Source organism: Corvus cornix, chromosome 17 (genome assembly GCF_000738735.6).
Source record: "Corvus cornix cornix isolate S_Up_H32 chromosome 17, ASM73873v5, whole genome shotgun sequence".
In the NCBI taxonomy this organism is placed as follows: Eukaryota; Metazoa; Chordata; class Aves; order Passeriformes; family Corvidae; genus Corvus; species Corvus cornix.
Genome location: NC_046346.1, coordinates 4084947 through 4107545, shown reverse-complemented (window position 1 = coordinate 4107545; position 22599 = coordinate 4084947). Strand labels below are relative to the sequence as shown.

Sequence of the window (22599 nt, the reverse complement as noted above, 5' to 3'; positions counted from 1 at the left end):
ACACCCCCTGCTCTGGACCTGGTAACGAGGGACCTCACTGCTGCCTTTCACCTCCATTCAGGTATGGCTCGGGGACTTCATCATTCAGCCACCCTTTCCTTTGGTGTTTCCTCATCCTCTTAATCCTATTGTGTATTTCTGGAGAGGAAATACTATGGTTGTCAATGCATACATAATGACAATAAATATTTCCCTGATTTTTTTTGGAGAGAGGAGGAGGAAGAGCTATTCCTGCTCCTCAGAGCCCTCACCACAGAGCAGGTTGGGGTTAATGCCATTCCCTGAGCAGCATCCAAGCCTCACAGGGAAAGATGAGAGCAGGGAAATCCTTCCAGAGCTACAGGGGGTCCCTGCAGAGGTGGTGGTGGAGAAGGGGTGTTCAAGTGCCCTTCCACCACTGAAGGATCCTGTGTCTGGAGCTGGTGGACACAAAAGTTTGTGGAACAGTTGGACAAACTCACCTTGTTGCTACACTACGTAATTAACAGCATAACTTATAGGGTACAGCACAACCTCCAGGCAGCCCTCTCCACAAAGTGTCTCTGGGAAGCAGAGTGATGGAAGATGTCCATTCCAGACCTGGCCAAAGCTGTACAATCAGTAACATCTGATCCCTGCTGTGTTCCTACCACCTCCTCTTTACCTTGTTTTCCTCATTGCTCAACATTTGTTTTGCCAGAATAAGATGCTAATAAAATCATGCCTAGTTACCAAATTGGTTTTCAAGTGTTGCATTCCAATTATAAAAGCCTAATTCCTCCTTCCACCCACTGAACCTTTTTGGTATTAACAGGCTTTACTATGCAAAGTCATGCAGGGGCTGTTTCGTTTACAGTAATTAAATGAATGTCAATTGTTTTAGTTGTTTCTGAGGGAGAGTTCTACATGAGTATTAGCATGTTCTGCTAACCCTGACGTTCTGCACTTCAGGCCTGCTGCAAACCCTTGGGGGTTGACCACTGACCTGAGACTCCTACCCAGACATGCCAAGTGCATCTCAATGAGACTGAGCTCTTTTTCTCAGTTTCTATGGAACCAGCGGAGCGGAACTAATATAGCATCCGCATATAGATGAAAGAATGAAGAGGAAAAAGGGCTTTACAGCTAAATTAATTAAGCAGATGTACCTGTCTAATTAAAGATGCACTGTCCCTTTTGTACCCTAGCTGCAGTACAAACAGTATTTAAATACACTCTCTACCCATTTCATCTATCAAAATATTTAGTAGGAACGCTCAGATGAAGGTGATATTAGCAAGATGAGCTTCCCATGTATTATTAATAGAAGGGCTCCCAATTATGCACGAATGCTGCAGCACATCTTCATAGCAATGGCAGAAAACCCAGCTGCCCAAGCAGTCACCAAGCAGCACATTTGTAACAGGTAGGGCTGTTAAAGATGTCCTTGCCCAGCTGAACAAGAGGATTTGTGGCTGGGTCCTGTGCCTGGGAGCAGCCTCTGCATCAGCTTGGTGCTACAGACTGGATTTCTCAGCTCAAGAGGCACCAGGGACTCAGATTGCTTGGATTTGGCTTTCTTAGATTTCAAAGACACTTATTCTGAGACTTTAGAGCTGCCCTCAGGGCTGGAGAGTCCAATTCCCATTCATCAACACCCCTCCGCTCCCAAAAGTACTGAAAATTTTGACTTTAAATTCTCATAAAATAACACAATATCCCCATTGCCACCTGGACAACCAGGGTCTTTCCACCTGAAGTTACAGGAGCAAGAAGGAAATATGGCCTGTACATTTTTCATTTCTCCAGATAGATTTAGACACACACAGTCAAAGACAGCAACAAAGACCCAAATCCTTCGGCAGCAACAGGACCAGAGCAGTCACCTAAACCCAAAAGGCTTCTGGAGGTCTGTTCTCTCTGCCTGCACCTTCCCAGACACTGAGGCTTCCACAGGAGAAACCTGAAGCTCTCCCCACGCTCTGGCAGGGGGAATTCACACTCATACACAGGGGAGAAACAGAGGGAGACATAACAGAGGCATCCAACCCAGTTCTCTGACCACAGCACAAATCATTCCCCTTTTCTACAGGCATTAAGGACGTGCATTTCCACAGCCAGAGTCTGAGACAGCCAGCAGCCTTTCACCAGAGACCTTCCAGGTAAAAAAACTTACCTGAGTATTCATTGCTGCCATATCCAGCCAGAGAAGGAAAAAAAAACCAAACCCTGGGCACCAACATGCCCAGGCACAGCTCAGCCAGAGCAGCCACAGGCTGGGAGCAGAAAAACCCCAGGAAAACAGAATTTAGTGACCCACCTGCAGCTCGTTATGTCCTTGACTGGGTTCTGAAAGTGATGGACCTGCAGCCAGTTTTCCAGGGCTCTGGAGATCCTATCCAGCTGTTCTGAGTCTTCCTGCCCAGCAGAAAGGGGACAGCCAGTGCATCTGCAGAGGGGTTTGTCAGCACTTTTTACGAAATCTGAGTTAACGTGGGAGTGAAAACTGCCCCCGACCTCAAACACTGTGGTGAAAGTTCACTGCAGAGCTGGGAGCTTTGTTTTTCTCTTTGCTTTAGGGTTTGATTGCAGGGACAGAGGGACGCAAGGAGTGCCTGGGTGGTTTTGGTGGAGAATTAAGACACAAACACATCTCACAGCTTTAATACTCCAAATTGGATTCATGAGTCTTACATAGTGAAGACAAAACTACTATTCAGAAACGGAAAAAGATATTTGAATTAAACACAAGGACTTCCCCAGCCACAGTGTTTCATATCACAAAATATCATATCATTCATATAATCACAAAACAAAAGCCAAAAACCTTTCCCCTAAAGCCCAATTTCTTACCCTCTGTACTTCACTCAGCCTTGGTGAGCTTCAGATTTAACACAGCTTGGCTGACTTCCTCTTCCCTGGTGATAACCTGCCACTTCAGCAACCAGACTGCAAGTATTACAGGGAAAAATTTTAAATCAACTCTTCCAGAAACCATCCCTTCTAATTATAAACTTCTAATTTTTTTACATGGAAGGGGCTTAATGATACAGCTTTCTATGAACTCAAAGACAGCATAAGGGTCTTGGTCAGCATTGACATAAAAGGCATCTTGGTAAAAATCCTCCAGGGCCTTGACATTCCTGTAATAGATTTCCAGGTGCTTCTCAATATTTTCTTCCTGGTCTTTGGGGTTCTGCCTGAGCCGGGCCTGGATCTCTGGAGTGGGAGCTGGTCTGAATGTAGTGTGGTATCTGCAGAGGAGAAGAAATGCCACGGTTTCAGCTCAACTTGAGGACACAGCAGCCACTTCTGCAGATTTTCCATGCTTTTGCCTGTCACAGTCCCTTGGCCTCTTTCTGCTCTAGGTTGGGGTTTTAAAACAAAGACTGGAAATTTCAGGGCAAGTAATCTGTCATTGCTGCCCTCAAGAATCCTGGATCCTCAAAGGCCAAGGGTTTCTCTGGAGGTGGCACTGGTAGTGTTTATCTGCTCCCCACGAGGAGAAATCTCTATTACATGTTCAGTGCTCCAGGTTCAGAAGCATTTCCAGATCTTTTACTTGAAATCTTTGATTCCTGTCTTTAAAAAAGCATCAAAAAAAGCCTTAACTTAAACACAGCCCCGTGTCCAGCATTGCTGGGACCTTAAACTGTGTTTAAGGCTCTCAGACATTTGATTGCTAACATCTTTATGTAGTAGCTGAAGGTAAAAAGACGTTAATTCACCGGAGGCTTTGGTTATTTTTAATTTTCCAAATGCTGGAATTTGGCTTCCCTCAATTCACACTTGTGGGTTCCCTCAGTTACTTCAGCAGGAAAGAGGATTTCCATCCTCAGAGTCCTGTAGCAGTGCCACAGCCCAGCTCACCTGACACCAAAGGAATTCTGATGATGTCCCTGCATTGCCAAAGGCTCCCATCAATCTCTAAAAGTTCCTTTGCAATCAAGTGTTTAAATTCCCTGTTAGAACTGGCAATCCTGAGTAAATGTCTCCTCTGCCTCAACACAAAACCAGTTTATGCCTCTTCCTGTACAGCCAAATTTTCTGAAACTTTTTGGGATAGATGCAAAACCAAGGAGGGAAGCAGAGTTTGGGTCTCTGCAGAGCTGCATCCAACCATGTGGACACGGAGTTCATTCCACATGGGAATGATTTAGGGCACAGCTGAAGGCCACTCCCTGCTCTGCCCTGCAGCCAGAGGGGCAGGCTTTACACGGTGCCAAGGATTAGACACAGCACCTAAAACAATTCAATTCACGGAGAATTTGTGAGGAATAAACCCCAGAGTGTGAGAGGGAAGCGTGTGAACTGGAGCAGATACTGAACAGCCTAATCCTAATGATAAGAAATGCAAAGATGTGGGAATGATTTGCTTCAGCCTGTTCCTTTCTGCTGAACAACCACATTGCTCATTACTAAAGCAAAGAGAGCAGTTACAGCAAATCACTGCTGCTGTCACAAGTTAATGCTGCACCTCGAGTGAGATGTCTGAATAATCATCCACCACTTTGGGACAAATCCATTCTTTATGGCCTTAATCTTTGAGGGTTCAGGATTTGTCTTTGATGCAATAGGATGTGTTCAGCCTTTAGGAAAGCAAAAGAAGGGTTTAAAATTTAAGTGAGGGGAATCATAAGACCAGACCACAAGTGAAGTTGTGAACACATGCCAACTCCAGCAGGTATTTGGGAAGATAAATTTATTTGTGACTTATTCCCTGGAAATCGGGTGGAGAAGGCAGGAAAGCTGAAGGTCACTGGTGAGACAAGGGGATGTGATACCAATGAGATGAACCAACCTTACAGTGACTCAGTGACTCAAATGAGTTTGCTCTACTGAGCAGGAAATGTGTTAATATCTCCCAGCAGACAGGACCATCACAGGAAGTAAAATGCAGCAAGTTTTCCATTTTCCCCAGCTGGGAACCCTTCAAAATTCCCATGGGAATGTCCGAAAACCATCTGCATTTAGGCTAGGTTTTAGACATCTTCCCTCAGCCTTATTTTACCAATCAATTTAGTTACCATTAAAATGTTAGAGCTGAGCTGTTTGCCGCTGTAGATTTCAGGCACCAGGATTTAAAACCCCCCTGTTCTGAGGAGCTGCTGCAGCAGGAAGGTGGGCTGGTGCTTCAGGAGCAATGAAAGTTTGAAGTTTTCTTTTAAGGAGTCCCTAAGCAGGAGTACAGTATTGCTGAGCTCCTTAGATTTCTAAGAAGTCTATTTGGTGCTTTCATCTCCCTGACAGTCAGAAAAATGTTACACATGAGCCAGGAGTGCTCACCTCTCCCCAGTGACGGGATCAATCCTCCGCTGGGACAGGCGCTCCATGATGGACTCATAGGGGAGATTAAAGAAAAACACCCTGTGGAGAACACAACAATTAAGTGCATTAACATCCTGAGAACATCACTTGTGACCTTCAGAGGGTGTTAATCCTTACCCAAACGAAGAGCAGTTGTGGCAGTGGAAGTCCGCCCCCCCCCAAACCTGCAGTGTCACAAACACGAGCACGGGATTTCTCTGTGGCTTCTCCTCAGGTTTTGTTTGGTCTCCAGGCTCAGCAAGGCAGGAGATCTCAGACACAGGGACTGTGAGTGCTGTGTGCTCTGACAACACACTGTGGGGGGACACCGGTGGGGGAATTGCAGCTGGAGCCTCTCTCAGTCTGTCCCAGCCCCCTCTCCACCCAGCACTTCCCTCTGAACTCCTCTGAATCCACTTCCCAACCCAACCAGCGAACAGAATCACAATGACATGCCCCAAAAGGTAAATAAAAAACTCTGCTGTTCCTGTCAGGGACAGAGAAAGAGCTTTTCTGCCAGAATTATGCATTCCTCCAGTGCCCATGAGAGGGATTTTCCTCTTGCTGTTTCAGTCCACTTCCACTCCTTTTGCCCTTGTCTCCCCCCAGGGTGAGTCCTCTGCTCTCCCACTCCTGCCCTGCGTCCTTCAAAGCAGGATGAGTGGTAAGACAGAACACAAACCCCATGATGCTGCTGGCAATTCCCTGTCCCTTCCACCAGCACTGCCAGGGCATGGGGAGCAGCTCAGCACGGCTGGGCCTTGCTGGTGACACTGCTGAAAGGAAATATTAATGCTGAATGCTTCATTTGAAGATCAGAATCTGCAATTCCCATTGAGCCTGAGCGAGTGAGAGCTGCTCAGCATCTGAGAGAGGCAGCCCCACGGTGTCACTGGGGTGGGTTCCACACCAGGAACAGCTTTTCACCGGGGGATGGAGCAGGACTTGCCAACCCACTTCACACAGGTGACACAGATGCCCTGACACGGATGAAGGATGCAGAGCCAGAAAACAACATGCCCCACATGCACCCAGACACATCCCACTGCTGCACACAAACTGTTGTGCCCATCTCACATTGATTCCCTGTCCTTTTGGTTCATTATAATGGTCCTGTTCATTTTATATTCGTGTTCAAAAGCTTTTCAGCAGAAGAATCTTGACAAACTGCTGATCTTGAGCAGACACAAGTCCCCTGTTCCCCAGCTATTTGAGGCAGAGCAGATCTGCACAAAGACCACATTTAACAATTAGCTCAGAACAAAATAAAAAATAAGGCTTCCCTTTGAACCTATGAAAATAATTTTTCCCAACGAAGCACAACCTGAAGGCTGTAAATACATCTTTCTGTACAACACACCTTCTCCTGCTGCTGCCTTCAAGGCCAGGCTTCCTGTTTTCATTTTTGTCTGCTTCTCACAGGAGATACTGCGTGGTTTAGACATTCACCAAAGGAACATTTTACACTGACTGGGTGGGATCAGACCAGATGAAAGGCTGAGCTTTACCTTGGCATGCACATAGCAGATTACTAGAATCCTTTGTAGGATTTAAAGTTATGAAAATCATCTCTCTTTTCAAATGTTTACAGATAATGACTTCTATTCACACTGTGGTAACAAAATAACAGCCAGGAATAAAACATTCAAGATCTTGGAGATTCCAAAGACAGGAAAAGAACAACAGTTTCAACGCTCTTTTATCCCTTACACTCTTAACATTTTGTTTTTCTTTGTTTCTGTTGCCCAACAATGGCACAAAAACGTGATTGTCAGAACAGGTAACATCTGATGATATGTCTCAAGATGAATATTCTAGTAGAGAGGAACAACATTTATACAGTCATGATAATTGATACGGCTTCCTATTATATCCTGAGATAAACAAACCCACTGAAGGATAACCTGGCATATCAAGAAAGCTTGTCGTAATTCATAGTTAGGAACACAAAAAGTATTATGGTATTTGAAACAGAAGAGCCTAAAAAACTCCACTTAAAAAGCTGCCAACAAAATGAACTCTGAAAGCCTTGTCTGAGACTCTCTTCTTTTTGAAACAAGATGCTGCTTATTATCCAGTCTGGTGTCACCATTACAGAGGAGTGTAGGGGGAAGAAGTGGGAGGGTGCAGACATCCCTGCTAATATGGATTTTTTTTCCCCCACATGCATTGTGTAACAGCACACACAGAATTCACTGCAGAGCAGCGCAAACTCCCAATCCAAGGGTCCTTCCAGTGGAAGGTGGGATGCCTTACCCTGCCACTCCACACATCTCCCATAGATAAGAGAAAACACTCCCCAGGGCTGTCAGTTTAAAATTGTTCAAAAGCAGGAAAAAAAAAGATGAAGGGGAAAACCACTGACAGAACTACAGTCTAGACTTAAAATACTTCCAATTAGAAAGCTTTATTACCATTTTGAAGGAGACACATACCCCACACAGTCTATTATGCCACCCCAGGAGGTTTACTCACATGAGTAAAGCCTATTTACATGGATGCAGGCTGGGGAGTGTTAGCCTTGGCTATCTGATACATCTCCTGTAGCTCCTCAAGGTATTTCTGAGTAACATTTGGCCTCTGTCCCTCTCTCAGGCTGCTGTGACTCTGATCACATAACAAACTTGACCCTCCAACTGCCCAGGTAACACATTTATTGGATTTCTCTCAGAAATCCTCACAACACAGAGGGCTGCACCCATGACCTTGATCCAGCAGTAACTGGAACAACTCCCTGCAAGCACTGGATTCCTCTCCAAGCAGAGCTTGGCCCCTTCCACACAGCGAGCATGGTTTCCTCACATAAATGCATCCTCTGTAAAGCTCACTTTAGGAATCAGCCAGGCTTTGTATGTTGTAATGTGTCACAAGTCCTATCAAGGGGAAATATGAAACAGATGTCATCAGAATTGGTAGACAGGGAGGCGAGGAAACACAGCCTCATATCAAAGTACACGACATTACCCTGCTGGATTAGCATCCAGCACAGCTCCTCTTCCAGAGCTCCCAGTTCAGCTGCAGGAGGGGAGTGGTGCCAGTCAGCAGCAAGGTGAGGGGAGGGCTGGGCAGAGGGGCACCAGCAATCCTCACTCCTGTGCCACAGGGTCAGAATCCACCTACGGGCAACCAAAAATCACTGGCATTGGCTGGAGACTGTGGGGAAAACTTGGTGCAGCCTCTGAGCTCTCTGAGGACAAACTCTGACTCCCATCGAGTGAAACCAAGGGATTCCTAAGCACAGCTCTGTCCTCTCTCCTTTGTTCCATCTCCCAGGAGAGAGATGTGGGAAAAGGTCCAGTCCTGTCAGCTTTTACAGATAATAAAACTGTGAACACAAATGTTAAAAGGCACAAAAAAATCTGTGTGTCAGAATCCTGCCTCTCCCTCACTGTACTTGACATCACTTATCTAATCTAGTGCAGCTTCCAGATACATTAGAGAGATTAAATTCCAACAAATTAATAATGATGATGACACCTTCACTGTGTACCCAGTCAAATGAGAACTTGCTGCCTTTGGATGGTGATGAAATGTGTTCCAGCCCTAACAGCTGGAATATAACGCCATTTTCCTACCAGCCATCTGGCATTCCAAAAGAGTATTCCAGCCACTTCTGCCTTCTGGCTATTCAGCCAGTGTCATCGAAGAGCCTGGAGGTCACCAGGGCATCCTGATGCTCCCCTTGGCAAATGGATAGAGGAGAGGGAAGAGCAGGGGTGGCAGAGGTGTTATTTCACTCCAGATCTGAGACAGCATTTTTTTTGGAAAAATGTGTCCCAACCATGACATAAGTGAAGGAAGGATATGTGACCTACACAACAGCATTCGGCTAATCCTGAGCTGCATTTGTTCCAGATGGCAACCAACCCACTTAATCCAAGTTATTAACAACTGGCAGTGCTCAGTGCTGTCCTCACAAGAATTTATTTGGTGGTGGTTTTCCTGTTTTCTGGCTATAACGACACTGAATTCAAACACCTGTGAGGGAAAAATTAGGAGTGTTGCTGTAAGAGAAGCAGGTGCTGTGTGCCTGAATCCTGGAATCCCTGTGCTAGGGAATAAGGAATGCTAAGGACAGTCCCTTTCCAGGATGGCTGCACTGCCCTGCCAGCTGCCTTCACATCTCTAGAGAACTGAAGCTCTGCCTGTGAGCCAGGTCCTGTCATTTAAGCACAGCTGCTTTATGAGGCTGACCTAGATGGATCCAGATGTTGGCTGTTCTAGACCTGAGCTATTTACTGGGGTCAGATTCTCATCCTTGGCATTTCCCATTACTTGGAGTTGCTCTGGATTGACACTGGTGGAGTGGAGCCCGAAGCCAAGCCCTTTTTATAGAACTATTGTCTGTGAAATTAGATCTATACCAGTAAATCAAATTCATCCCTTGTTTTCATTTAAGGATGTGAAGACAACACAACAGGATATCTGAGACAGGATCCTGATCTCTACCTGGCTTTTAAAAACAGGCACTACTGACTTGCTTGTGGCTATACCAGGGCCTGATCAAGCTTTGCAACAAAGTTAGGATGCTTGAATTAAAACAAAAATACACCACCAGCCAACACTGGGCCACTTTTAATGCAGCTTTTAAACTTTTGAGTTGAAACTGCAACTTTAAAAATAGTAAGCTATTAATCTTTCCCTTATTTTCTTGACTCCTATATATCTTCTCTGTCGCAGGCAGGTACCAGCTGCCATATTCCCATTCTTCACGCTCTGCACTCTGCAAAAAAAAAGAGGCCCCTGCTGGCCAATTCTTGTTTAAAATTGTGCATAATTGATAGTGGCAAATCTACCCCAGCTGTGTCTAAAACCTCTCCAGGGGCAAGAAAAACACTCTCTGTGACTGTCATTAACTACTAAATTAGCAAGTGCTCCTGGCAGTTTACAACGTACCACATCAGTCTGCTTTAAAATAAAAAAGAATGTGAAGATCAGATGCCTGTGTGATCTCAAAGTTACAGCAAACTTTGCTGGCAGAACTTTGACAGACCCTCAGCTCAATCAGAGCAAAGAGATCAGGAAGGAGAGAGTGGAAGAAAGAGAGAGGAAGAGACACAAAGTTACCTCCTCTTCCAGGCAGACAAATAGAAAATGTCAAATTCAAGGCTAGAAATAATTGTGCCTTTCATAAGGCACAGAACATCTTACTCCATATGGAGACATCAACAGTGTTCCTGATGCTATGGCACAGTTCCCCATGGAAAACAACTCTCCTGGAGGACTCTGTTCTGCCAATGCACTGGCTGTGAGTTCTGTAATTGAAATATAAAGCTGAGGGAGAGATGAGGCCATTGAAGTGGAAGGATGCTGTAGGTCCTAAAAGGCCACCACAGGTACAATCCTTGTGTGATCCCTGGCACAAACACAAGCTCATCCCTCTGGTTCACAGAGCAGCCAAAGCAGGCGGGGAAGGGAATCACAGAGTTCTCACAAATGCATGGAAAAGCCTTGGGGGGCATCACGGACTGAACTGGCAGAGGGACAAAACCATCCCTAGAAACTGTCCTGAATTCAGGCAAACTCTAAGACTCTCATTGTTAAAACTGACCACATTCTTTGGTTTTAAAAGTTTCCAAAAGTGCACAAAACTGTACAAACTTCTGGATTCTACAAGCCAGACAGGAGTGGGATGGCAGCTTTGGTCACGGTACAAAAAACATCTGCATTGCAAAAAGGTCTTTTCCTTGGGTAGCACCACTGAGTGATCACAACAACATGACAAATCAAGTTAGTGGTCCAACTTGATAGGTACAAGGAGGTTCAGATTTGAGTCCCAGTGCCTAATTCCAGCTAAAACCCTGATCATTTTGTCTCTGTTGACTTTCCAGCCAGAGATACTGACTTGGATCAATCAGTTCCCCTAAATAATGTCCCCTTCCCCAGGGTATAAAGACACCTTGAACCTGAAACCTTGGCTAAGCCTCCTCTCAAGCACCATGGCCCAGACACAGGATCCCAAGAACGTTATATCTCCACAGTTACATTCTGCAACCCCAAATCCCCTCTTAAAAATTAAACCTGGTTACACAGATCCCATCTACCTTCTCCCAGCCTTGTTCAGGGGTCACTGCAGCTCTCACCAGGTGCTTTGCCCATGGGTAACCACACTACAACGGCCCTGCTGAGGCTGCACCACTGATTGGACATGAATCACAGTTTATTCCCTACCCTAAATACTCCTCTTGCATGTCTCTGCAATGGATAAAATGATCCTTATCTCTTATTTATGGAAGGAGCTGTTGGGAGGTTTTATTCACTGATTTCTCTCAAACTCTGGGATATCTTCTGATGAACGATGCTTGATTCTATTTTGGGAAGCAATTTCACCCTCTAGGCTTCAACCATAAGGGAAAATACATTGCATAAACACTAAAACACAGGTTAATCAGCACAAGTGTTTTGCTCATCGAGCTCTTACAGTGATTCATGCAATGACAAGCTATTTCCAGACACTGGATCTTTTCAAATGGATGCATTTCTGTCGAATAACTACAAAAGGCAGCTAAGTGGGGCACTATTCCCAGGACATGGCTGCTGGCCAGGGCTGTGAGATGAACAACATCCTTCATGGCTGCAGATGTTCCTTCCCTTCACCAGCAGTGCAGAGTAATGACTCTGGTAGATGTTTTCCACCCGCAGCTGGATGAGCTGGGCTGCACCAGTGCAGACAGCCGAGGTGACAGGGTCCCTCCCGTGTCCCACCCCACCAGCCCGGTGGCTCAGCAGCGTCCCAGCAGGTGCCACACCAGCTCACACAGGGGGAACAGGCACTGGTGCCTGTCTGGCAGAACAATGGGCTGGGTCTGGAGCTGGGATAAAGCAAAGCAGCTCCATGGATTCACAGCAGCAAGGAACTCCAGGCCTTTGGGCAGCCAGAGCCCTTCCAGTGGTCTGCAGGACTCGGGTCTGTGCAAACCTTACAGAGCACAGTGAAAGGCACACAGAGACACAGCAAATGCCTTTGTAGGAGTGGCTTCGATGCATTTTTAAAGCTTCTTTTGAGGAGGCAACATTAACTCTTTCCATGTGTAATAAGTAGCTTGGATGCATTAATACCTCCATTCAAAACTGCTTTACATTTCTCCCCTCATTTCTATTCTTTGCCTCCTCCTTATTCTCAGCTGTTATTCCAGCATCTTTGCATTCCCCCTGGAGTTCATTCCAGCGGTGCTTTATGAATCACAGAATAAGATGGCAGCCAGCAGTGCTTTAGAGAAGTGTGGCTGGCACGATTTCTGCCCTGCATAAGGTTAATCAAACCCCTTCTCAGATAATCCACAGCCTCTGCAGCCCCAGAGGCCTGAGGTCAGGAACCTGAGCCCTCTCCCCCAAATGCAGGCGTGTTTCCTCAGATCCCTGCAACCCTGCCCTGCAATAATTAGATTCTGCAAAGCAAATCTGGAGCAGAGCAACAACTCCAGGGTTAAGCACCAGCAAACTCATCTCAGGACTGATGCCTTTGCTACCTGTCTGCAGCTTTGCTCCAGCACCTCCTGCTCCTAACAAGGAAGCCCATACTTTTTGTCCTTATTAAATAAACGGAATCAAATTTAGAGTAAATGATGTTTAACCCCCACCCCCAAGATTTAAACACTAACTTTTGTCGTTAGTAAGATACTTGGTACGTAAAAATAAATAAAAGAACTGACACCAAAAAAGTGTATGATTTGGGGGCAAGGGGAGGGAATAAAAGAATGGATTATAATGTGTCATTTTATATATGTGTCAAAGGAAACCAATTTCATAATAGGGAATAAAAATTCCCTCTTTAAATACTGTCAAATAAATCCTCAAATGTAATAGGGTTCACTTCTGGGGAAAGGAAAACTAAATCTGATTAAATATTAATGTGGCGTAGTATTAATTAAGAGAGAAAAAAGTCCATCAAGAGAACCCCAATATGTTTACTGTGTCCCCAGGAAGCTGGAAAATTTCACAATCAAGTGTGTAAATGTTCTAAAAAAGGGTCCTGAATATTTTATGAATATTTGTCATAAAACAGAAATAATAACCACTGTGCAGAGCTATTAGAATTAATATTTATGCTGCCAGCCATGAAATATTCATGGGGACAGAGAAAGGGGGGCCCGTAAGACAAGAATTAATTTACATTGGGCTTGGTTTACCCGCTGGCTTGATGTTTAAAGACGGCTTGACAAGGCTCCATATGAATCCGTCAGTCACTTGCAGCGGTAGGTGGGGTGAAGGCAGGGAGAGAGGCGGGGGGGGAGCGGGTCCAGGCTGCTGACAGCTCACAGATTGAGTTTCTGACAGCCCTTAAAAAATCTAAACGGCCCCCCACCTTTTTTTCCTTCTTCCATTGCCCAAGGCGCTCTGTACTGCCACCGTTCATCCGATCTCCCCTTCCATCTGCTGAAATTAAGGAATTAATGAGCGCTATACACTTTACAGCAGGCCCCAGGAATGTTTACTGGTGATTAAATTATAATGCAGCCGAGCTGTATAATTCATGAACCAATTAAAGGAAGTGTTAGTTGATTTGATGGGATGAGGACGTACAAAAAGCATTTAACTAATAGGGAACCGTGGGCTGCCGGGCGCTTTGGCTTTCTCGGATTACGCGGCTAATTGCTCTGCTTTATAGGGCTGTCACAGATAGCCATACATATTTCATTGTTCTCAAATACTTCAATTGTTTGCTTTCGTGTTGCTGCTGTAATATGTAGAAGCCCAGCCAAACTTCAGTGTAGTTAAAGCACTACTCTGCAAAAGCAGGTTGCTCTGGGAGGAGGGAGGGACGAGAAGGGCACGAGGAGAAGGCTGGCTGAAAAGGAGTAACTTAAAGCCTCAGAGTTAAATGTCACTCAGCAATTACATGATTAAAAGGTGCAACATATGATAGTCTTTTGTTTTACAACTTTTTGGACACTAATATTCTATGCTGACTTCACCACGGAGAAAATATTGGTGCGCTGAGCTGCTTTTTGTTTTTCTAATACTGAGGAGCGAACGAAGAAGGTGGAGAGGGGAGTATATTAAAAAAAAAATCCAGCAAGGAAGAGCTAGATTGCTTTGGTTATCAAGAATAACACATCGTGGTTAAACTTATGTGGTTTGATATTCTAAAACACACGAGAGATGAAGGAGGTTGACTTCCCATCCAGGAGAATGCTCGGTGTCTAATTCAGAGAGCTGCTGAGTCGTGCGAGTCATCCCAACAACTCCACTTTGCACAAGGAAGGGGGGAATTTGCCATTCCGGCTGTTTCACAAAGCACTCCCCCACAGCTGACAGGCCACAGGGTTTGATGAAACAGATTCTCTGGATTTGAAGGGGACCATCAGTCAAGTTACTCCTCAGTCAAAACAGGCATGTTCTTCCAGCAGTGAAATCCCCAGCCCATATCCAGAGGTACTGCTGAAGAAATTAGGGACCATCAGATAAACATCACACACAGGCACTGTTTTGTGGTTAGACCCTGGAATCTACTGAGTAAACAACAAGCTGGGTGAATATTGGATTTCTGCATCTCAGTGATGAAGACTGCAGAACTCCATGTGTCCCTGACAAGGTGTTTTGTCACCCACCTGAGGGACACTGTGGTAAATCCTGACCTAATTGGAGCTTTCCATTCCAAAGTGTTGTACAAACACCAGCTCAGCAACTTCCAAGATAGGTTATTATGTAAAGTTTATAATCTGGTTCATCCCTTTCCTCGCAGCTGTTCTCTCTGGGATTTGGGTTTGGAAAGCAATCCCTGTGGAGTGCCCTGCACCAGGAAAGCAGGATGTCTTTGCAAGCCAGTGCAGGTGTTCAGCAGGGAGGCAAGAGTCCTACATTCAGTGAACACTTACTTTTCTTTTATAAAAAGCACAGCAAACCTAAGTGGCCCCAGAAAGAAGGAGCTGCACATCCCATTTCCCAGGGCAGCACTCAGATTAGCAGGCTCGGGCCAGTCTGGGTGGAAAAAAAAATTGGCATATTAAAGAAAAAAGATTTCTCATATAGTTTGACACTGATGTTAAAAAGATACCACACAAATTAAAAAAAAAAAATTTAAATAATCCCCTTTATTCAGAACTACCATATATTGATAGTGTGTCCCCATTTTCTGGGTTAAGTGATGCAAAACTTTGGCTTAAGACATTAGTTTAACAGGTAGGCTCCAAAAAAAGGGATAATGACACCAGTGAAACAGCAGGAAAACTTGTCACCAGCCCACTGGGAGGCTGAGGAAAATGGAAATTGGATTGCCTGCTCTAGAAAATAGAAAGGTTAAATTGTCTGCGAGATAAAGTTGATCCTAAACTCACCTAAGTGGGCAGTGCCTTGCCTGTGAGATCTGACTTTCCAGATAATCATGGGGACAGTTCTACACACAACATGTGACCTTGGGGGGCTTTGAACTACCCATTGTAGGATTAAATACATCTGCAATTTGGTAAAATCCATCCAATTACATTTCTGACATTCAGCACCTGGGACAGCAGCAAAGAGTGCTCGTTAATGACAAAAAAAGTGTTTGTGCAGACAAAGTGAGCTCAGACTCTGTCCCAGGAACAGCGAGCAGCAGAACGTGGGCATTACCTGGGAGAAAAGCAGGGGTGAGAGCAGCTCAGGAATCACTCTGTGCCAGGGATTGCTAACAGGAAACGTCAGAACTTGGCAATGTCAAGGAATCAGAGGCACTGCAGAAAGTATTTTCTTTGTGTCTTTTGAAGTGCCCTGGATACAATCAATCATACTGAAAAAAACCTCCTATATTTCGGTTCAATGTGGAAAGGGCTATTTGCATTTCAATATGTTCAACTTATCCTGCCAATAAAAACATGGAATCATGAAGAAGAGATCAGGCCACTGGAGTGAAAAACAAGAGATGACATCCTGCAGACCTTTCAGATAAAACAACTTCTTGTTTGTAACATTTCTGTTGATGTCCCAATATTTCTGAATGATTGAGTTTTCAAATGAGATCAGTCAGCATGCAAATAAGGAAACAGGATCAAGACATCTCCCATATCTGATTGGATAGAGAAATTATCAAAAGACCCTTTTTTCATATCAAATTTCCATCACAAAAGGTCAAACTTTCAACTCCCATTACTTTTGCTAACTGCATTTCACTGTGCCTGCCAGCTCAATGCCGCTGCTGTTTTCAGAGGAAAAACAGAGAAATAACAAACGATTCCATCTTCTCCCACATCTGTCAGACAGGATGGACAAACACTTTTTAATCTTATTCAATTTTTCTCTACAGCCCTCAAAATCCTTGCAGCCAAAACATCCCTTCTAACCTGATTAGCTATTCCTGGGTTGTTTTTATTTTTCTTACAGGTTCTCTTCTTATTTTCTAGCCCACAGACTGACAGAGCACCAGCTGTGTTGCCAGAATGTTTTGTCCTACAATTTGGCCATTTAAAACACTTTTTGATGTGTGCTTTCCTAAAATATATGTCCCTGTGTTGTCTGGCTGGACTGATGCCTAAACACACAAGTAATGGATGGTCCAGAAATGGCCCAAGACTCAAAACACTCAGCTCACACAAACTCAGAGGAGTAGCTCAGCATCCTGAGGTGCCATCCACTGCTTTTCAGGTTTAAAGCTGAATTTTGAACAGCGGGGATAGCAAGTGGGGCAAGCACAAGAAAAATGAATTCATTAGTAAATTGGCAGGACTCGATGTATTTGTTGCTCCTGGTCCCATAAAAATTCTCCCTCAACATTATTATCATTGCAACATATATAACCCATCAGATCAGTACCTAGAGATTTCTGTTAGTCTGATTTTCTCTGTTGTTCTTATTACTCAACAACTAAATGCTTCACAAAGCCATTTCCTACAGAAATATTTATGTTCCCAAATGTTTATTGGCCCCTCTATCATGATCAAGCTTTTATGAGCACTCTATACAGAACTGTGAATTAAATACATAATTCCTGCTCTATCAGATCTTGGCTCGGTGCTGTGTTTGTCTATTTCACACAGCCAGGCACTGTGGTGAACCACAGAACACCTTACAGAAAATCTAATTTATATGGTAAAGATATTTCTATCCACACCCACTGTATGGGCTGGTGATTACAGGAAGCTAATGAGGAAGAGGAGGATTGAGGGTTTAAATTCCATTAAAGGCTTTTATTCTTTGTGCTGGTTTTCCTGAACAACCTCTTCCAGTGATTTCTACACAACCACAGGCTCTGAACCATCACAGGCTGGAAGGAGATGGAGGAAATGTCACATAAATTCTTCTCCCTGGCTTGCTCCAGATCACACAGGTGCCCTCAACAGCTCAGCTGCATGGAATCATCGACCCTCAATCCCTTGGAATCTGCTCCTGCTGGCAGCTCCGAGCCATGACCACTGAAGAGCTCAGATCAGGAGCTGTTCCCCCAGATAATTTTCTTCATCTCTAATTTTTCCTTTTCTTTCTCTTCTCCTGTTGACCAGAAGTGGTGATTTTTCAGTCTCGATGTAGCTACTAAACTAAAATTTTGGCCTCTCTACCAACATCAGATCAATGTTCTCAGCTTTTTTTTACCTAACAAATGCCAGATGCAGAATACAAGGACACTTGTAGGTTCTTGGGAATGGCTGGAGCTGTGCCAGGGAAGGTTTAGGTTGGAATTAGGAGAAGGTTCTGCCCCCCCGAGGGTGGTGTGGCACTGAACAGGCTCCTCAGGGAATGGGCACGGCCTCAGAGCTCCAGGAATGTTTGGACAGCAGGGAACATGGTGGGATTGTTGGGCTGTCTGTGCAGGCCCAGAAGCTGGACTCAGTGATCCTTGTGGGTCCCTTCCAGCTCAGGATATTCTGTGATTCTACAAAAATAACAGTGAATATATTTTATCTAGAATTCTCTGCTCTTCACAAGTCTATTACTGTTGACACACTAATCACCAGGCCACTTAAATGGATAAAAAGTCATTATCTGAAAGGTTAAAATCTGTAGTGTTCTCTTTTTTTCTGAGAAAAGTCTGGTCAAAGGAATTTTGAAGATGAGCTGAGGATTTCAGTCATTAGGTAAGGCCTGGAGCTCACGGGATTTAATAATGGGCTCTTCAGAGTAGATGAAGAAAATATAAAAGATGTGCTGACTGGAAACTATATTTGACATTCAGCTACATTCAAGCTGAGGTGTGGGATTCTAATGATGAGTAACTGCATAGTAAGTTATTCACTCTTGGATTGATTGCACAGGCAACTTTTAAACAGAGTGATTTTTCCTCCAAAAGATATTCTAGCTCAAACAAGACTCTGTCTGAGTCTGTTGTGAATTACAATGCATTTGGAATTAATCAGACATTTAACAAAAAAGAAGAAGATGGATTTTTCTTAGAACTGTTTAAAATAAAGACTCCTGTTCCTGAAAGGCCTAACCACTTTGTGTAACTGTTTGTACCCAGAAATAAACTGAAGGAAAGGGCACTCACCTCCACTTGCAGCTTGCACATACCAGGAAAATATGAAAAGCTGAATATTTGTATTATTTTCTCCTTAATACAACACAGAATCCTGCGTAACACCATAATGAAAAACACTTTTCACAAAATCAAATCCTCTGGTTCTTCTGAGGGCAAAACTTCCAGGTTACCCAACAATTAAGGATTTTCCAAATGCACAGTTCAGACAACCACACAAACTCACCAGCACAGACTTGGTGCACCTTGTAAGAATGAGGCACTTTCACAAACACCAGCCCTTTGCAGAATGTTTTCTGAGGGCAGGGAGGAAACCAGAACAGGTTTTTGTGTCGGCTTCCAGGAAAGAGCTTACACAGCCATTACCATAAACCACCCCAGAATATCCACAGTGATAGAGCACCTGCCATTAAAAAAAATACTGCAGCTCCTTTCAGAAGCATTGCCACTTGCCATTTCTTTGAGGTAATCAGATAGCTGTTAATTAATAAACCTGTCAGGTGAATCGTCCTGCTCCGGTCATCATTATCCATTCTGTAACAGAATCCTGCTCTCATCACTGCTATCCACCCCATAGCTTCCAGCTCAATTAACTTAATGCTATGCAAATGAGAGGCTCTCCTCATCATTAGCTTATAGCCCACAAATGTTAATAACATAATTGGACCTTCAACAGGGTAATTAGACACGATTTCTTCCATTAGTCTTACAAGGCTAATTATTGTTGATAGGAGAGAGGGGATGAGTCCCAGTGCTGCATGCAAAGAGGGGCATCTGGTTAAAGCAAATATAGACAAAACATCAACAAGGTAAAACAGTTGAGACCCAGAGCAGGGTCAGGTAGGGGTGGGGGGAAGGAAGACACCATCAGGAGAAACTTAGGAACCACTGGAGAAATTCTCTACAAGACAATTAAACCCAAACATCCAGCCTGAAGCTGGAGCTCTCCTGCCCTTAGCAGTGAAACAACGTGATGCTTAATAAATCCAAGGAAACTCCTCCAAGCTTTTGCAGACAGGGCAGTTGGGAAGTTGTGCTGATCAAAATTCCCAGGTTTGAGATGCAAATGTGCAGCCACAGACAAGACCTTAAGAACTGAATTCATTTCTGCATTTCCCAGGTCATTATGTCCAACCTTCTCTCCTGCCACCACTGGGTTGGCTGTGTTTGATCACAAGATTTTTCTGAGTAATAGCTGCTTGCTGTAAGAACGACAGGAAATGGTCTCAAGTTGAGCCAAAAGCAGCTTAAATAGATTGTAGGAAAAAACATTCTTCATGGAAAAGGTGGTCAGGCATTGGAACAGGCTGCCCAGGGAAGTGGTGGAGTCACCAGCCCTGGAAGTGCTCAAAAACGTGTGCATGTGGCTCTTGAGGACGTGGTTTAGTGGTGAACACCGTGGTGGTGCTGGGTTGAAGGTTGGACTCGATGATCTTAAAGGTCTTCTCCAACCTTCAGGATTCTGTGATCCTAATTACTTAATTGGAATACACTGAATTATTTAATAATCACAAAGCAAAATGCACATCAGCAATTTATTCACAGAAAGTTAATAAAACCCTGGATTCAGTATAATGGACTGGCAGTAATATTTCTAATAAAAAAATATGGCAGCAACTTTCCAAACTGAAATTATATTTTGGCTGGTGGAATGAAAGCTAAGGATTTGTTCCTGTGCCACCTAACCCTGTGCATCCATGGAGGTTAGAAATGTACAGCTGGAGAGAGAGTTCTGTGAGAAAACTGCACTTTTAAAAGGAGAAAGCAAACTGTACAAAAATATGGCAAGTTCCCCATACCCACCACCACTTAGCTTTGACAGTTCAGTGTCTTGCTGCAAAGTGTTTAAAAAAAAAAAAAAAGTTAAATTGAAGAGTGCACAGGACTCCAAGGCTTGAAAAAACACATTATTTCTGTATTTTGTACCTGTTTGACTTTGGGGCACATTCAGGGCCAATATGAATCCTTTGATTTCACTGCAAGTATGTGAGGAGGAACTTTTCCTATAGACGTGTCCTGAAAATCAGCTTAAATTAAGTTCACAGCAATAGCAGCTTTTACTAGAAGGTTAAATGAAAACATTACTCTTTTAACCTTCTGTATCTTGACCTTTGGTCAGTCTCTCAAAAGAACAGGATTGTTCACTCAGTGACTATCAGTGGGATATTAATCAGCATTCATGTCAAAAGAATGATAGACCACAATATTTTAAGAATTATTTTTATCAAAGCATGACAGTGCCCTACTGGGCTACGAGATACAGAACCTGTTAGGAAAGGGTAATGTTTAAAAGGCTCTGTGGAACAGATAAAAGTCTTTCACAAAATGTTTCCAGCCTTACAAAGGACAGCGTTCTGTAATATGGAATTTTGTAAACATCATGAATTTAGGGACAGAAAATATGATCCTTGCACAGCATAAAAGCCCTGGGTCACCTCCTACACCTGAGCCAAAGGAGGCCAATTTACGTGATAGTGATTAATACATTTATGTGACTACAGGTGATCCAAGCCCATAGAATCAGATCCACTGCTTCTGTCAGACATAAGGGATCATTCCCATATCTTTCCTGCAGAATAAGCTATGGCAGGATTCAGTTCCCCTCTCTTAAACTGCCCTGCACTTACTAAATTTACTCACTAGAAAATTCTGAGCAAATATCTTGTTCCAAGGCAAACAGCAGTAAATCCACTGATGTTTTAATGAAGATTACACTTTCTAATCCTCATGGTAATGACAAACCAGTCTCCATTCAATATGCAATATTACTTGTCAGCTTTAATCACCAAAACTGTATTATATTTGCTACAGACTGATGCACTTGTCTTCCCAGATCTTCAGCCTGGAGAGCCCAAGCAAAAGCAGCACAATGCCTGTTCTGCTGATGGTTTTCTGCGTGGGCCAATTTTGCCACATGAGCTCTGAGTAAAGCCTTACTCTGGAATTAGTCCCAGATCCAAAGAGATCACTAAATCAGAGCACAGCTGGCACAATCCTGTCCATGTTTTTACCCCTGAAATCCTGAATTCTAGTGATTGTGGAGTTCATAAACTCAGTTTTAACCTGTACAAGATGTAAGGGTGGCCTTACTGCATTTATTCAGAAGAATAGTCAGCCAAATTTTCCTACCACACTGCTGAAGTAATCAGCAAGATATTGACATAATTGGGAGATGCTGGACAAGGCTGGCCAGCCCGCCTTTCCCCTCGTGCTTCCTCAGCCACGAAATGTCTTCATTTACAGTTCTCACACATGCAAAATTCTCCTCAGTTTTATCTACATGTGTCCTCTTACCAGTGCAAAGTAAATGCATTGGTAAATTAAATTAAAATGCTGTCACATCTTTATATTTAAAGTTTTCCTCTCTCACTCATTTTTCAGAAGTTTTTCTGGTTCTGGGAAGATCTCAAAACCAGTATCTTCATTACAAAAATGCTACACCATCAGCCTTGCATGTACATGATTCTTATTTGTGTGTGAACTACTGAGTTAATTAAGGTGAAATTTTGAAAATGACTGCTTTAGACCATGAGGAAATAGTGAGAATTGACAAAGCACATCATATTTTACCCTGTGAAACCAATCAGCATTGCACACCACGAAATGCACTGATGGTGCATGACCGCAGCCACAGCTTTTCCTACGTACCCATCTTAGCAGAATTGTTGGTTCAGAGGGACTCTGTACCAGAGAGCCTCGAGCAGAGCTGCAGGATGACCCCTCAGGGCAATGCCACAGCACCCCCAGCACTGCTGGATCCCAGCCCAGAGTCAGCCATGGAGAGTGAGATGAACAGAGAGCAAACTGAGAGACCTGAAGGAACCCAGGAGAGTTCAGTGAACTCTTGGGGATGCTCCAAAATGTGTGAATAAAAACTTCAGCAGAGAGAGGGGAAAAGCACGAGTTAGGCTTGGCTACTGTTTAAATGATAACAGTTTGATTTCCATGGC

At 43.9% G+C, this 22599-nt stretch overlaps 1 protein-coding gene across 3 annotated transcripts in view; it reads right to left on the bottom strand.

Annotated features, from left to right (window-relative positions):
- Positions 1 to 2615: 2615 nt before the first annotated feature.
- AK8 (adenylate kinase 8) overlaps positions 2616 to 22599 on the bottom strand; it is a 66175-nt gene continuing 46191 nt past the window's right edge. For all 3 annotated transcript variants that reach the window (XM_039561947.1, XM_020584481.2, XM_020584479.2), the window contains 2 exons: positions 5245 to 5325; positions 2616 to 3212 (listed from right to left, as the gene is read on the bottom strand). In XM_039561947.1, the coding sequence (XP_039417881.1) occupies positions 2966 to 3212; positions 5245 to 5325 (328 nt within the window). In that variant the 3' untranslated portion in view covers positions 2616 to 2965. The remainder of the gene's footprint in view (positions 3213 to 5244; positions 5326 to 22599) is intronic.